At 29.8% G+C, this 15,997-nt stretch overlaps 1 protein-coding gene across 1 annotated transcript; it reads left to right on the forward strand.

Moving 5' to 3' along the window:
• Nucleotides 1-5,293: 5,293 nt before the first annotated feature.
• On the forward strand, nucleotides 5,294-8,127 carry LOC120068169 (E3 ubiquitin-protein ligase PUB23-like). Its single transcript, XM_039019875.2, has 3 exons — nucleotides 5,294-5,936; nucleotides 7,198-7,484; nucleotides 7,563-8,127. Exons 1-3 carry the CDS (start codon nucleotides 5,376-5,378, stop codon nucleotides 8,065-8,067), a joined length of 1,353 nt encoding a protein of 450 aa, XP_038875803.2. The 5' UTR covers nucleotides 5,294-5,375; the 3' UTR covers nucleotides 8,068-8,127.
• Nucleotides 8,128-15,997: the final 7,870 nt, after the last annotated feature.

Below are 15,997 nucleotides of genomic sequence, written 5' to 3' on the forward strand. Positions count from 1 at the left end.
ACAGATTGAGAAGAGTTTCGACTAACACTTCCTAGGATGCGTTCATGCTTTGCGATCATGCAACACACATACAATAGTAAACCATCTCTCGATTCGAATGCTACGCCATCTAATGCTAGAATGCATGCGATATATGCGATATGTCTATAGGACTTACACATAAGCCTCTATTCTTATTTATACGATGACGAAATGACACACACACAAATAAGACGATAATATAATATCATACCTATCTCTAGGGTGCATGCGATGCAGGTTGGCAAACAAAGCTTATCTCTAAGTCCCTATATCTTGTTTATGCAGTTCTAATCTTACTCTCTCGAGTCTAGATTCTAACCTAGCTCTCTCGAGTCTTAGGTTCTTCCTTTAGACTCTCTCTCGAGTAGCTCTAAAGGGATGTTTGGCACAGCATAAAACAAGACAATCACAAGCAATGAAAATCCTAGGTCATGTTAGCTTAGTTCTTCTCAAGTCATTCGACTAGTTTAGCTACTCATGCGTACTAAGAGAGTGAACTGATGTAGAATAAGAACTTCCATTGTATAAATATAAAGATGAAGTACAAAACAACAATGCAAAAATAGAATAAAGAGCCTGGTAGCAATCTCTTGCTTCCCAGGCTTTTACACTGTTTTTCTACTCGTGTTCAAAAGATAATTTCGCTCTCGCGAGAGTCGGCTCGCTTTCTTCTTCTACGCCTCAGGGTTCTCTCTCGAGTTGCCCTGAGCGATCTCCGGCGTCTCTACCCTTCTCTTGCTTCGCCTTAAAATAAAGAAGAAAACTATGGACAAAGATGAGCTGAGTTCTTAAATTGGTGAATAGTTGAACCTCTTTTCTGAAGGATGTCTTTCATATTTATAGTGCTTCCAGGGTGAAAGACGGTTTCTCTCTTATGATTGCATAGATGGAATGGCTTTAATTCCCTAATTGATGCGCCGAATATTTGTCACCGAAAAGCTGAGTGTACTTGTTATCATTAGTGGCTATCAACTTAATTCGGATTCGACTGTCATCAGCTTTCTGTCCCATCGTGATTAATTATACCTTTCACCTAGATGTGCTCACCAAGTTGCGGCAATCCTTCTTGAGAAAATGTTTGCAAACACAATCACCGCAAAGCTTTCCGGTAATGCTGCGCTCGACCAATGATTTCCTGTGATCACTATTTCCGCTTTGCGTCAACGCATATTCGACATAAAAATACAAAAATCCACTGTTTCTATGCGATGAACGCATGTGATCGCAATATTATGAATTTGATGCTTTTTTGACGCAATTTAACATATTTTATCAATGCAAGCCAGCATTGTTTAAGAACTTAGCACAATGATAACGTGCATTTCTGCCCGTTATCAGTACCATCGGGAGTTCTTGGAACTCCTCACACATGAGTAGGCCATCGGGAGTTCCACTAACTCCTAACAAATGGAGTCTGTCGGGAGTTAGTAGAACTCCTAACAACGTATATTACCCGTCGAGAGTTTCCATAACTCCTAACACCCTATATTCGGCGTCGAGAGTTCGTGGACCACTCCCGACAGGCCTTTTTCGGCGTCGAGAGTTCTACTCCCGACGGATTTCTCCCGACCAAACTCCCGAAGATCAGTACGTTGTCAGGAGAGGATCTCTCAACGCGTTTTCCACCATTTCCCGACGATTTCAAGTATCGGGAGAAGTGTGATTTCTTGTAGTGTCTTTCAACTTTTTATGTAAAAGAAAATTTTCTAAAGAAATTAAAAATGAAAAAAAAATATATAGAATTCAAATTAAAAAAAATAATAAATAAATAAATAAAATCTATTCATATTGTTAGAATATATAGTCTTAAAACATCCCGATTCAAATTTGATATTTCTTTTCCTTTCTCATTCAATCACAAATTAAAAAACAATTGTATATGGTTAAAATATCACTTTGGATTTTATTTCATAGTGGTCTCTATAATTTCAATTATACAATTTTAGTCTTTATATAATATTACTTTAATAAAATCTCAAATTTAGTGAATATATTTTCAGAATCTCTAAATGAAATGCTAATAATGACTACATTTTTTGAAAAATAAAATTCACAAAAACAACTCACTGCAAAGATAAATTTAAGATTTATTAGAAATATAGAGACTAAAATTAGATATTTAAATGTAATAGATCAAAATGAAACAAAATCTAAAATTTAAGTGTCAAAATAATATTTTGGCCATTCAATCAAACTGTTTTTTACTTTTTATAAGGTAAATCAAAATGAGATGAAGAAAAAGAGAGAGGAAAAAAAAAAAGAAAAAAAAACCTATTTTGTCTCTAAGTCTTTAATTTAGTTTTCATTTGGTCACTTAGATTTCAAAATATAGCACTTTTAGTTCTTAAGTTTTAAGTTTGATATCAATTTAATCTCTAACTACCAAAATGCTACAATTTTACCTTGGATATTTAAATTTTGTTTCATTTTAGCTTCTAGATTTCAAGATTTACACTTTTAACCTCGATTTTTAATTAATTATTCACTTTAAGTTTTTAACGTTAATGTCAAATAATAATTTAGTGAAGCTTAACTAATTATAATTCTTTTAATTTTTTAAAATTAATTAATGAACACTACTACTAAAGTTGGTAGGAAGTGAGTATTTAGTGAAAAAAGCGAATTTAAAAATGTAAATTTTGAAATATAGGGAGAAAATTGAAACAAAACTCAAATGTTAAATGTAAAATTGTAGCGTGTTGAAACTTAGAGACCTTGAAATCAAACTCAAAATTTTAAGAATTAAAAGATAGATCAAATAAAAAACTTACTAAAAATCAATATCACCTCTTTCAAAGTCGGTTTAAAAAATTTCACTAAAGATGCTCCTTTTGTCTGGTTAGCCCAATTATTACTTTAATGTATATTTTGGGTTTGTGGAAATTAAAAGGTTCTCTGTCTCCCTCACCTTCAACTTGAAGCCAATGAACTGTCCCCAATAGCTCCTTTTCCAACAATATGTTGGGATAATAATTGAAAACAAAAATAGAGTAATTTCAACTCTCTCATTGATGTTTGAGAATAAACAGACATTTACTTGCACCAATTAATAATTAGTAATAATTTATATACGTGAGACAAAACCAATTAATAATTAGTAATAAACAGACATTTACTTATAATCTCATATGCAAAATATTAATTCCTAATCTTTATTGAATGATTTAATCAATATGTAAATTTTAAAAAGTTAGAGTCAATGGTAATTTTTAAGTTAAAGTTGGTGTCTATTTTCTTCATAAATTTTAGAAAGTATTTACAGTAAATTCCATAACTTTTATGTTTGTGTTTATTTAATCTCTATCACTTTATAAAAGTGTCTAATAAGTTCTTAAACTTTCTATCTTATGTCCAATAAGTCTATGAAATTTCATTTTGTGTCTAATAGGTCGTAGATCTATTTGACAATTTTTAAAAATTTATAGACCTACTAAATACAAGATTTTTTTAACAATATTCACAAGGCAAGAGGGATCAGGAGGTACACCGAAACATCTCAATTAGGTTGACACATCTATAGCATCTTCATCACACCCCATTAAATACAAAATTGAAAGATTAAGGCTTTATTAGACATGAAAATCAACTTTATATCTCATAGACTTATCACTTTCATACAAATTTTGAATATATGTCAAGGATCTATTAAATATAAAATTGAAAGTTTAAAAGTTTGTTAGACATTTTAAACACTGAAAGTCTACATATTAAACATAAAATCGAAAGTTGATGTATGTTTACACCAGTTTTGTTTAAGCAAACTGGAGATCCATTTTGACTACCTAACATAAGAGAACATGTATCAACATCTAATTAAAAAATATCGGGATGAGACTTGAAATGTTGCATACAAAAGTATTTAAAAAACTCACGATTTAATTCATAGAACTATACTCACTTTTACAGTAAATTAACTCAATTGTTTTTGCGCAAAGAAAATATTAAATAACTATATATTGTAAAAAATTACGAGAAAATTTCCGATTATATTGCTCTCCAATGGGAAGTCACTTGCTTTTAGTATTATGATATAATTAAAAAGGTATTATTAGTGGATGGATTATGTCTAATCAACCACTTAATTGAGATAGAAAATTCCTATTGGTCAATTAGATCGATTTACACCTTTTATTTTATATAATAAAGTCAACGCTCTTTTAAACACAGTCGGCAATCAATTTCACCCAATTTCTAGTTGCTCCAACTGCAATTTTCTCTCTCTATATATATATAAATATATATATTGTTTATTTATTTATTAAAACTTTAATATCGTCATGGAGCTCCGTCTTTTTATCCTCTCACACCCAATCCAACAAAAACATTAAGGATCCTTATAAATTTGATGATGTTTCTCGAGGTAGATTGGTTGGACAGTAAATTAAAGAAATACAGAGAGCTTAAATTATCAAATTTTCTCCAATTACTTAGTTTTTTTTTTTTTTTTTTTTTTAATTTGAAGTTTGAATTTTGTTTCAAAAGAACCTTATAAATTTTGTCGAAAAATTTTATATTTGCTTATGTGAACAAACTTAAACATATACATAGATAAAAAAATTAAGATATATGGTGCATAGATCTGAAAGACGTGAACCATATACTTGTTGTCATCTTCCTCTCTTTCAACTCCACACCTCTAATTTTATGTTTCATTTTCAATTTTTGTACTAACTCTAACTCCAAATTTACATCCTAAGAATTTAGATTTGTTAGCATATACAAATTTTTTCATCACAAATTAATTTTATGATAAATGTGTTCAAGAGTTGTTTTGATAAAAAAAAAAATTATTTTAAGAGTTAAAATGAAACTTTTCAAAATCTGAATGTATAATTGAAATCAATCCTATTTTTTTTTATATAATTTAACATTTCTTCTACTCAAATCTTATGTTGGTGTTTTTTATTTGATTAGTTGATTGTATTTGTATTTATGCCTAAACAAAAAGTATAAAAAAATTGTTGAGTTTTAGATATGATTTATATAAATTTAATGTGACAAACTCTTTAAAATTACAAAAGAAAGAACAACTATATGAAAAAAAATCAGTAAATTAATTCATAAGAAAAATCTAAGGAATTATAAATAGGATTAGGTAGAAGTAAAGAATCTCGTTTCTTCTTGTTTTTACTTGAATCATTCAAGAAAAAAAAAAGAATATTTCTTATTTTCAATGTTTTAAAGTTCAAACAACTATAAATAAAAATTTTCCAATATTTTTTATTTTAAAAGTCGTTTTCTTTGACTTTGATTTTCTTGCTTTTTAAAGATTCAACTCTCTCTCAAGAACCCGGAGAGCTTAATGTTGCCTTCAATCTACCCAACTACCTTTCTTTCCAATTCCACCGTCTTCAATGGAGGATATCCACCAAAACCTTCTTCCTCCACCACAACCGCCGCCACCGTCGAACACCGTCGTGGACTTTCCGCCATACTTCCGATGCCCTATTTCCATGGAGCTCATGCAAGATCCAGTTACGATTTCCACTGGAGTTTCCTTTGAAAGAGCTAATATTGAGAAGTGGTTCTTCACTTACAATAAGAAAACTTGCCCTGCAACCATGCAAACCATTGTCAACTTTGATATCACACCAAATTATACGCTCAAAAGGCTCATACTTTCTTGGAAAACGAAAGAGTCTTCCTCCTCCTCCTCCTCGTCGCCATCGTCGTCGATGAAGTACGATGATGTTGTGGCTGATCTCTTGAAGAACATCGAGTCGACGCCGTTCAAGGCGAGTTCTTTGAAGAAACTACGGTTGCTCATGGCAATGGATGATGTAGCTGCGGTCGGAGCTAAACCCGTCTTTGTTCGAGCGAATGGGTTTGACGTTCTTGTCGGAATCATCACGCAAGTCGCCATTTGTGAGAGTGCCGATTTCGCTAACTTTGAAGCTTGCGAGGAGGCTTTAGGGGTATTGTTGCAAACACTAAACTCAAAAGTTTAATTTTTTTTCTTAATGTCTAACAGTAAGGGTGCTTATTCAAACATCCATCCTCTATAACCTTTTGGTCCAAAATATATGCTTTAACTGGTGGACATATAATCTAATTTGGCCAAAGATTTAAGTTTTATTTATATCTGAATAAAAGGGCTATGTTTGATAGTTTGAACAAGATGCAATAAGTAACTACTAACATTAAGTTAAAAGAGAAACCGGCATGAATGAAACTTAAAATTAGGGGTGTTCAAAAAATACAACGATTTGAAAAAATTGATTAACCCAACCCAAACAACCCGTACGATTTGGGTTGGGTTATCAACTCATTTGGGTTGGATTTGATTCAATTAAATAAAAATTTTATGGGTTCACCTAATATAATCTAAATCAATCCGAACTAACCCGAATTTATTATTAATTTAAGAATTTTTTTTTTACTTATCACACAATTATTTATACATATATTGATTTTAATTGTATTTAATTTCAATATTTTTTTAATAATTTATTTTTCAACAACTCTTAAAATAGTTTTTGCACTTTAGAAAGAAAATTTTCACTATATAAATTGAAATTGGGTAGTTAATCTTAATTCAATATATGAAAATAATTAAATTAGATTTTTACATATTTATATTTTGCTTCTTTTTAGAACAAAATTTTAAATAAATGACCCAATTAACTCGAACCAACCCAACCCAAATATTTCATAGTTGGGTTAAGTTGGGTTGGGTTCATTTTTGAATGAGGGTTATTTGGGATGAAAAAATTTACAACCCAAACAATTGGGTTGGGTCTAAAAAGTCTTTCAACCTAATTTAACTCAATCCAAGAATGTTATCACCCCTACTTGAAATACCATGAAAGACTATCGTTAAATTTGTTACAATGCTTTAAATCTTTTATATGGTGTTCGAATGACCTAAGTTAAATTCGTATTTGGCATTATTTAATTATTTGTGACTATTTACGATTATGATTCTAAGGTTTAGAGAAGTGCAATATATAAATTGTCCAACCCTAGAATTGTCATTTGTTCTATAATTTATAACATTCTCTCTAATAAAATTATCATCACTTTATCCTGTAGACATAGTTATACATTGTATGTTGATTCTTTATTCTTTTTACGTTTTTTGTATTCCTTAATTATTGATTTCGTAACAAAACTCAAAAGATTAAGTTGATGGGATGGATTACGATATGCTCAATCTTTTTTTAATATTCTTAACAGGTATTATCTCAATTCCCATTTTCCAAAACTGAAAAGCCATTCGAGTTGCTATCAAGACCAGAAGCCATCAAATCAATGGCGATTGTTTTACAAAGAGGAAGCATGGAAGGAAGGTTTTATGCCATGGAAATGCTCCAACAAATATCCAAAAAGGAATACGATTGGAACTCTTTAACAAAACATCATATCATCGACTTGTTCAAATCAATATTGGAACTTGCATCGGATGAGATAATCAAGAAAGCAAGTACAATTAAGACGACAAATTTCTCAATAATTACACAATGGTACGATATCGTCCACATGCATATTTTCATTTTATATAGCTTCACTTTTAATTACTAATTAATCTTTCGTTTTCATAGTCGATACGGAAGATTGTTCTCGTCTGCCCTAGAGCTTTTGATTGAAATCATGGAATCCTCGAAAAAAAGTCGTCTTCTATCGATCGAGGCCGGTGCTGTTTGCGTCATGATTGATCTTCTTCCTGACTCAAACCGATCGAAGTGCGAGAAAATATTACACATACTCAAACTTCTAAGTGAGTGTGCAGAGGGAAGGTCAGCCATGGGGGAGCATATTATGGGGATAGCAACAGTGACAAAGAAAATGAGTATATCAAACACAGCTACAAAAATTGGGATGAAAATCTTGTGGTTGATTTGCAATTATCATCCTAGTGAGAGGGTTTTAGAAGAAATGATGGGTTGTGGGACAGTGAAGAAGCTTTTAGGGATCTTGAATGGTGATGGAAGATCTTCAACCAAGGAGAAGGCCATGAAGATCATGAAGCTTCATGGGAGTTTTTGGAGGAGGTTTCCTTGTTTTCCTTATGAGTTTAGGGATTATTTGAAATTGATAAATCAATAGAATATACGTTGAAGTGAATGAGATCAATTGGATTTTGGAGTTTTTCTCACGGTTAAATTATACTAGATTTGTTTCCAAATTTTCAAGGTAGGCGTGTCCTATGTTCTTGATCTTTTAAAAGTGTCTATTAAAACTTTTTGAATTTTAAAACATTAGTGTCAATAGATGTCTAGATTTTAAAAAATACTAATAGATTCTTAAACTTTCAATTTTGTGTCTCATAAATCTTTGACATATTAAAAAAAATCAATTTATTGATTCTATTAATATAAATTGAATTTTATATCTATCTTAGGTTTATAAATATATTACATAAGGTTGAATAAGTATCACTAGACAAAAAAATTGAAAAAAGTGAAAAGATCTATTGAAAGTTTTTAAGGACCTTTAAAAGATTTTAAAATTCAATAACTTATTAGACACAAAATTAAAAGTTGAACATATTTGATAGTTGGAAGCCGAATAGAGCATAAACTTAAAATTTAAGACTAAACTTGTAAGTTAAAATTTAACCTTTTTCAATGCTATGGGGAAATGATCAACATAGATAAAATACTGTAGTTTTTAAAAAATGGTTTGTAGAATTAAACTAATTAAAAAAAGGGGGGGTTTATGGCCAATCAGAAAGTCATATTTTAGTTTTTTCTTTTAGTTTTTGAAAAAGATGAATTCATATATTATTTTTATTCTTTATCCTTCTTGAGATCTTCTTCATTAGGCACAAAGTTTGAGTTCTCTGTCTCCTCCCACATGGAAGCTTTTTGTTTTCTCTCCTCTCTCTTTGCTATACTACTTTATTGTTGGATACTCGGAGCCATTTAGCTTTACAATGCCAACCTTATTAATTCACATGGAATCCACGTGCCTCATGTTACTTGAGTCGGACTCTCGATGTTTGAAATATAACGACGTTTTATTATTTTATCTTGTAGTTAAATATAACTCTATTTCCATGTCCATCGAAGACGTTGTGATTTATCTTTAGGTTGTTTCTCTTCTCACCTTTCTTTTTTTTTTAATTAGATCTTGTTATTAGCTTCTTTAAGCATTTTATCATCTACATCATTGTTTCTCTTATCTCTCTACATTCTTAAGTATTGATGACAGCAAGGCTATATTAGGAATATGTTAAATGGGGACGATTCTATTTATCTAAATCTTTATTTACAATAAAAAGCATATCTAAAGTGATATTGATATAAAGAGAATAATTCTCTTAGCGTTTTCAAAATAGTTCTTTAGATCTATTCCATTGAGAGTGACAATTTCACTAATAGTATTAGTTGGCAGGAGTTATGTCTTCCATTGAGAGTGACAATCCCACTGATAATAATATATTAGGTTGGTTGGAGTTGTGGCTTCCATTGAAAGTGAGAATATTAATAATAATGTCGATGATTGAAATCTTATTCATAAAATTGGTTTGGAAGAAATTTAGCAACATTACACTCAAATCCACCAACTAATTAATCTTTCTTAAATTGAGATCAAATCTCTTTAATTAATTTCAATGTCTCCCAAATGGAGAATGCATGAAGCTTGTCAATGTATTTTCCTTTTTATCATAATTTATAATAGCTTAACAAATAGTCATAATTTTCATAATAATAATAATAATAATAATAATAATAATAATTCAATATTATTTTATTTTTAAAATATGGTAAAAGAGAGCAGGTGGAAAGTTGGATTGTGATTGATTGGTTACTAATCTCAAAGCATAGTCAAAAGGAAGAGAAATTGTCTATCTTCACGTGACCCCAATTTTCCCCCATATATTTAAAACTTAAATAGAGAACTTCTTATTTATTTTTTTAACGCCAAATAAATGACATTATTTAATATATTTAAAACTTAATAGAGAACTTCTTATTTATTTTTTTAACGCCAAATAAATGACATTATTTAATATATTTAAAACTTAATAGAGAACTTCTTATTTATTTTTTTAACGCCAAATAAATGACATTATTTATTATATTTAAAATTAGGATTTTTAGTTAAATACTCAGAATTTTTTAAGCCATTTGATGCATGTTTAGAGATTTTGAAATTATTAAAATTACTTTTGACACACATAAAATGACTCCAAAATACGTTTTTAATTACTCAAAGTTAATTTAGTATTTAATTTTATATGTTTAAATCTAATTTTTATTTATCAAAATTGATTTTAAATCATTAAAAACATGTTTTATAATTATTTTAAAAATGACAAGAGTTATTTTAACTATTTTAGGATCACTCCCACACATGTCCGAAAGTGGTTAAAATCACTTTTGACATTTTCAAAATCATTCTAAAACTGGATTTTAATTATTCAAAATCAAATTTGATAATATGGAAATTGGATCTAAAAGTGTAAGCTTATATATTAAATAAATTTTAAATAATTAAAAGCAAGTTTCGAGTAATTTGAACATGACAAAAGTGGTTTTAACAATTTCAAGATCACTTCCAAATATACACCAATATTTATATTTAGACATAACACTATAGTTTTTTTTAAAAAAAATAATGGTATAGTGTTGTAGAGATTGAACTAATCATAGTTTAAAATAAATGAATACACCTATTCAAAGACCACATAGATTAAAAACTGTGGTCTAAGGATATGTTATAGACTGCGAGTTTTTAAAAATAGTGGTGCAAAAATTAACTTTGCACCATAGTCAATAAAAATCATGATGTAAAAATTAACTTTGCACGTCAATAAAAATCATAATGTAATAATTAACTTTGTAATGATATAATAATTAACTTTGCACCACGGTCAATAAAAGTCATGCTGTAAAAATTAACTTTCTACCACAATTAAAAAAAAAAAAAAAAAAGCAGGGTGTAAAATGTAACTTTGCACCATGGTCAAGGAAAACCATGGTGTAAAAGATAACTTTGCATTACGATCAATAAAAATTATGGTATGATAATTAAATTTACACCACAATAAAATTAAAAAAAAAAAAAAAAAAAAAAAAACCATAGTGTAAAATTAACTTTACACCACGGTCAAAAAGACTATAGTGTGAAAATTAATTTTAATTGTACCACCGTCAATAAAAACTGTGGTGTAATAATTAACTCTACACCATACTTAATAAAAATCATAGTGCAAAAAGTAACAATACATCATAGCTATAAAAAAAATCATGATGTAAAAACTAATTGTGCACTACAGTTAATAAAAATCGTGGTGTAAAAATTAATTTTACACTACGGTTAATAAAAATCATGATGCAAAAAGGAATTATACATTACAATCGTAAAAATAATTTTACATCACAGTTTATAAAAACCATGGTATAAAAGCATATTATGAATTATAAGTATATAAAATCATTGTCTAAAAATCAAATGTACATCACAATCAATAAAAATTGTGGTCGAAGAGCCAATTATATACTATACTATTAGCAATCATAAAAGTCTAATATTAACTTTATACCACAACAAATATAGATTGTAATCTATGGTCAGATTGTGCTGTTTTATTTTAAACTATAATTTAATTGGTTAATATCGTAGTTGAATAATATCTTAATATTATACTTAAAAGCTACTGTGATTGAAAATTAACCATTGTATCACATAAATAAAATGTTCTCTAAATAATAATTTTATATGAGGTTAAAATTAAATTTATTGGTTAAAATAGTGGTCTCATATTTTCAAATACTTGATTTTTTTTATTTTAAAAAATCCCACTAATTGTAAAAAAACTTTAAAAAAAAAAGGAAAAAAATGGAATTAATGGTGATGCCAAAGTTACCCATTGTTCAACCCATTTTTTGTAATGAAAATAGATGTTTTTTATTTGTTGCTTAAAATCACAACTATGAAATTTGGAACCACTATCTTTGGTCACTACTCTATCGAATTTAGAAATCAATCTAGTAAATATTTTATAGAATTTCATCTAGTAAATCTTTTTAGCCTTTTGCAGTTTAATGTTGATCAACATCGTTTATGATAGTTGCATTAGCAATCTCTCTCAAATTCTCCAATTTCTCTATCAAACAATATAATAAAGTTATTCAATAACAGTCTATGAAGCACAAACACAGGTACGGCTACACGATACGGATACAATCGGATACGGAGATTCGTCAATTTTAAAAAATTAAGATACATATATGTCTAAGGATGCGTCATTTTTTTATATATTTTTTTAATATATATATTTCTAAAAAATGAGGATACCGATATATTGAACATATATTTTCTTTTTTCTTTAAAAGGATCTAGGATATAGATAAATTTAGCATACAAGTTAATAACAATAGCACAAAATAAAATACAAACATTGAAATACAATACAAAAAAAACATCTAAGATGTTGAAGTACAATAGTTAATAAAATGCAATAGAAATGTGACTTATATTGCGAAGAAGAAGGAGAAGAAGGAGAAGAAGAAGAAGGAGAAGGAGAAGAAGAAGAAGAAGGAGAAGAAGAAGAAGAAGAAGAAGAAGAAGAAGTATGAAGATAAACGAATAACTTCTTCATTGAATTGTTGAAGATATCCAAATGGTTTATATTTTGGTGGATTTTGTGGGGACTCAAATGTGAAGATGGAGATTAAAGGATTTTAGTTTAGAATTTGATCCGTTATTTTTTTTCCCCTTTTAGTTTTGGACTCGAGTAGTGGGCTTTTTAAATAGGTTGCCTAGTTTTAGATTGAGAAAGATTAGATGAGTTGTTTGTCTTTTTTCCATAAAAAAAAAATACATGTAGAAATAGATACGTCAAATCGCTTGTCAGATACGTATCTAGAAAGTATCTGAAAGTATCGGTATCTGATACGTGTCTGATACTGATTCTTTACCTCACATAAAGTATTTGGGCTTCATAGACAACAGTCCACAATGCTTAGGCTTTTCTCACTATTTCTTCATTTATATTCATGCTCCCTCTCATAATTGTTTAAATCAATTTTTAGTTTTGGGTCTAATTATTAGACTTTTTTGTTGTTGTTGAAATATGTCAGTAATAATTGGTATGCATTCTTAGTTCTTTTTTCAAGTGTCCTTTTTAATAGGCACAACTTGAAAAATAATCTAACTTCTATTCCTAACCTTCTTTGCTTAGTTAAGGAACTGTGAAGTTCCGCAATAGAAGTGGGGGATCGACCTAATTTTATTTTCACATAATTAAAATTTTATAGAATAAACAATTATGCATTAATGAGAAAAATTACAGTATGATTTAAAATAGAGGAAGAAGCATGCTTACCCTTGAAGCCAAAAATCTTCATGAAACCCTCGAACCGATCACGAAAAATTCGTGAAAACACGAACACCCAATGATGACACCACCATAAGTGAGACCTCCGTATTCTCTTTTGAGATGAGAATCCATGGGAGGTGTGGGCTCTATGTATTTTGGGAAGAGGAAATAATATTTTAGAGGAGAGAAAAAATCTTTTTACTGGGAGCGTTTGTAGTGTCTCGGTTAAAAACCATAAAGATAAAAAAAATAATAAAAAATCTCTTCAAAAAGCGGCCACACTCACGTCTGATTGAGAGAATTAAGGGGAGGGAGTTGTAAGTTCCTCCCTTTAATTTTGAAATTTAAATTTAAAATAAAATAAAATAGAATAAATTTAAATAATAATTAACTTATTATATGTATATATAACTATATGTTATATCAAATATAACATATAACCTATAGCTTTTAAATTGTATCAAATACAATATAACCTATAGATTTTAATTCTCTCAATCATTTGTGGTATTTAATATATATCACATTTATGCTAAATTTAATTATATGAATCCAATCCATATAATTAATATTTAAATTATATTCAAATATTTATTTTCACTCAAATAAACTTTATATTCTAATGTATCAAATACATATATTAAATATATCACATATATAGTTAATTTAATTATATCACATATAATTAATTTCCTCAATTAATTTGAACAATTCAAATTAATCAATAATTGATTTTCATTAATCACTGTTGAGCTACAGAGGGGACCTTATGGACCTGTAGATTTAACTTCAATTGTACTTGAATGATTAATTAAACTTCTTTAATTAAATTATTCAATATCCATTAACTGTTGGCCACTTGCTTAGAAGATCATTCTTTACCAATCTCCCGATCCTTTCGAGATTTATATAGAGAGATTTCGATTATCAAGGAAAAAAGCAAAAAAGGCAGGAAATGAATGATAAAGGTGGTTGTATTTCTTTTTACTATCTTGTCTCTTTACAATTGTGTCCTATTTATACATAGGGAAAGAGAGCCCTAAAACAAGAAGGGGCAGATAGGACAATTTATAGAATAAAGCACATGGCTTAAAATAATTAAATAATCTGTAATAGAAAGAATATACAAGATGTTTAATTTGTTAGCTATTTGACATGTCTACGAGGCCAATGTTGTGTGTTTTATCCAACTCCTTGAGGCCCAATAAGTGTCAGAGAATGTGATAATCTGAACATCATCGGACGAAGTGATTAACAGGCCCATATCCTTGGTGCCACTAAGATAATGAGAAACTCATTTCATTCCTTACCAATGGACATCAGTGGACTGCTTTAAAAACTGACTAAAGTGATTAACAATATACGATATGTTGAGACGAGTATTAGTTAAATATTGCAGGACTCCCACTGTGCTTTTATAAAGAAGCGGATCAGTCATAGGGGTTCCATCATGAACAGAAAAGTGCTTACCCAAAGCTGATGAAGTAGGTGCGTGCTTGAGAGAATCCATATTAAGTTTATGATGTAGATCAATAATATACCTACATTGACTCAACAGTAACCCATCTGAAAGGTGAGTAACTTGGATTCCAAGAAAATAATCAAGAGAACCAAGGTCCTTCAGTGCAAAGCTTGTTGGGAATGTCCTAGAACTCGCAGTTCGTGTTAAACATTCTATTTTATCAATAACAATGACTTGTTGATTTTGCATCTTATTATGAAAATCCAATAAATGCATTCTTGGCTATAGTCTGAATGCTGTAACTTTATGTAGTGCCATAAACAGGATCAAGTTGGCAGTATATAGCCTAAATGGTCTAATAAGTATATGGATGAAATTGGATATCTCATCCTGGTAACACTATTAAATGTAGCCCACTCTGTACTTGTTACAAGAAGTTGTAAGGTACTACAAAGGATGTGATCCACAAATCGTTCATATTGAGACATGGGAGTGGTGGCATCCTATGCAATGAGTTTTCATATAGACTGGATCACGAAAATAGTCACTTTTCTTTATAATGACCGTTAACTATTAAAACTGACTATTTCATTTATTATATAACCTAGGTTAACTCGATCTTAATCCTGAGCTAGCTATGAACTCCTGTTTGTTCGGGATTATCCTTTGATCTACAAACGGTGAGAGTAGTCCAACAGTACTGCTCAATAAGCTTACCATTTTGGGGATAAGACCGGATGAATAGCTGGGGACATAGCCTTGCAAGATGGAATTCACTTTTACCCTATTTAGGGTTAGCAGATAGGTTGTTCTCTTAAGTACTGACTCCAGGTCTTGAACAATCGAGGCCCCGCCTTCTCATGATAGAGAAAGGATTTGATTCATAGAGATTATGAATCAGAATTGTTCATTAGAGGACCAATAGGAACTTAAGGAACAAGATGTAGTCATAGGGGTAAAACGGTATTTTTGACCTAGCTGTGATTACGAACAACCTGTGAAGGATCGACTTACTGATTAGGTTATTAAGTGGACATAATATATCTACAGTGAGGGGAGTTCAACTATGGGCCATAGTGAAGTGTCCCATTAGTTAACAAATGGGGGTTAGATCGGACTAATGAGTTTAGCCTATTAATCTCGAATCGTTGGAGCCTATGATCTGTAGGTCTGCGAGGTCCCCCTACTAGCTCGTAAATGGATAAGCTTTAGGGTAGCTTGATAAATTAATTTGAAACGTTCAA

Source organism: Benincasa hispida, chromosome 12 (genome assembly GCF_027475165.1).
Source record: "Benincasa hispida cultivar pf3 chromosome 12, pf3_genome.v1.1, whole genome shotgun sequence".
Taxonomy (NCBI): Eukaryota; Viridiplantae; Streptophyta; class Magnoliopsida; order Cucurbitales; family Cucurbitaceae; genus Benincasa; species Benincasa hispida.

Excerpts from the sequence above, each read along its gene's own strand:
- LOC120068169 (XM_039019875.2), top strand. The coding sequence starts at position 5,376 with ATGGAGGATATCCACCAAAACCTTCTTCCTCCACCACAACCGCCGCCA. Across the intron at positions 5,937-7,197 it reads CTTGCGAGGAGGCTTTAGGG|GTATTATCTCAATTCCCATT; the intron begins GTATTGTTGCAA and ends TATTCTTAACAG. Across the intron at positions 7,485-7,562 it reads TTCTCAATAATTACACAATG|TCGATACGGAAGATTGTTCT; the intron begins GTACGATATCGT and ends TCGTTTTCATAG.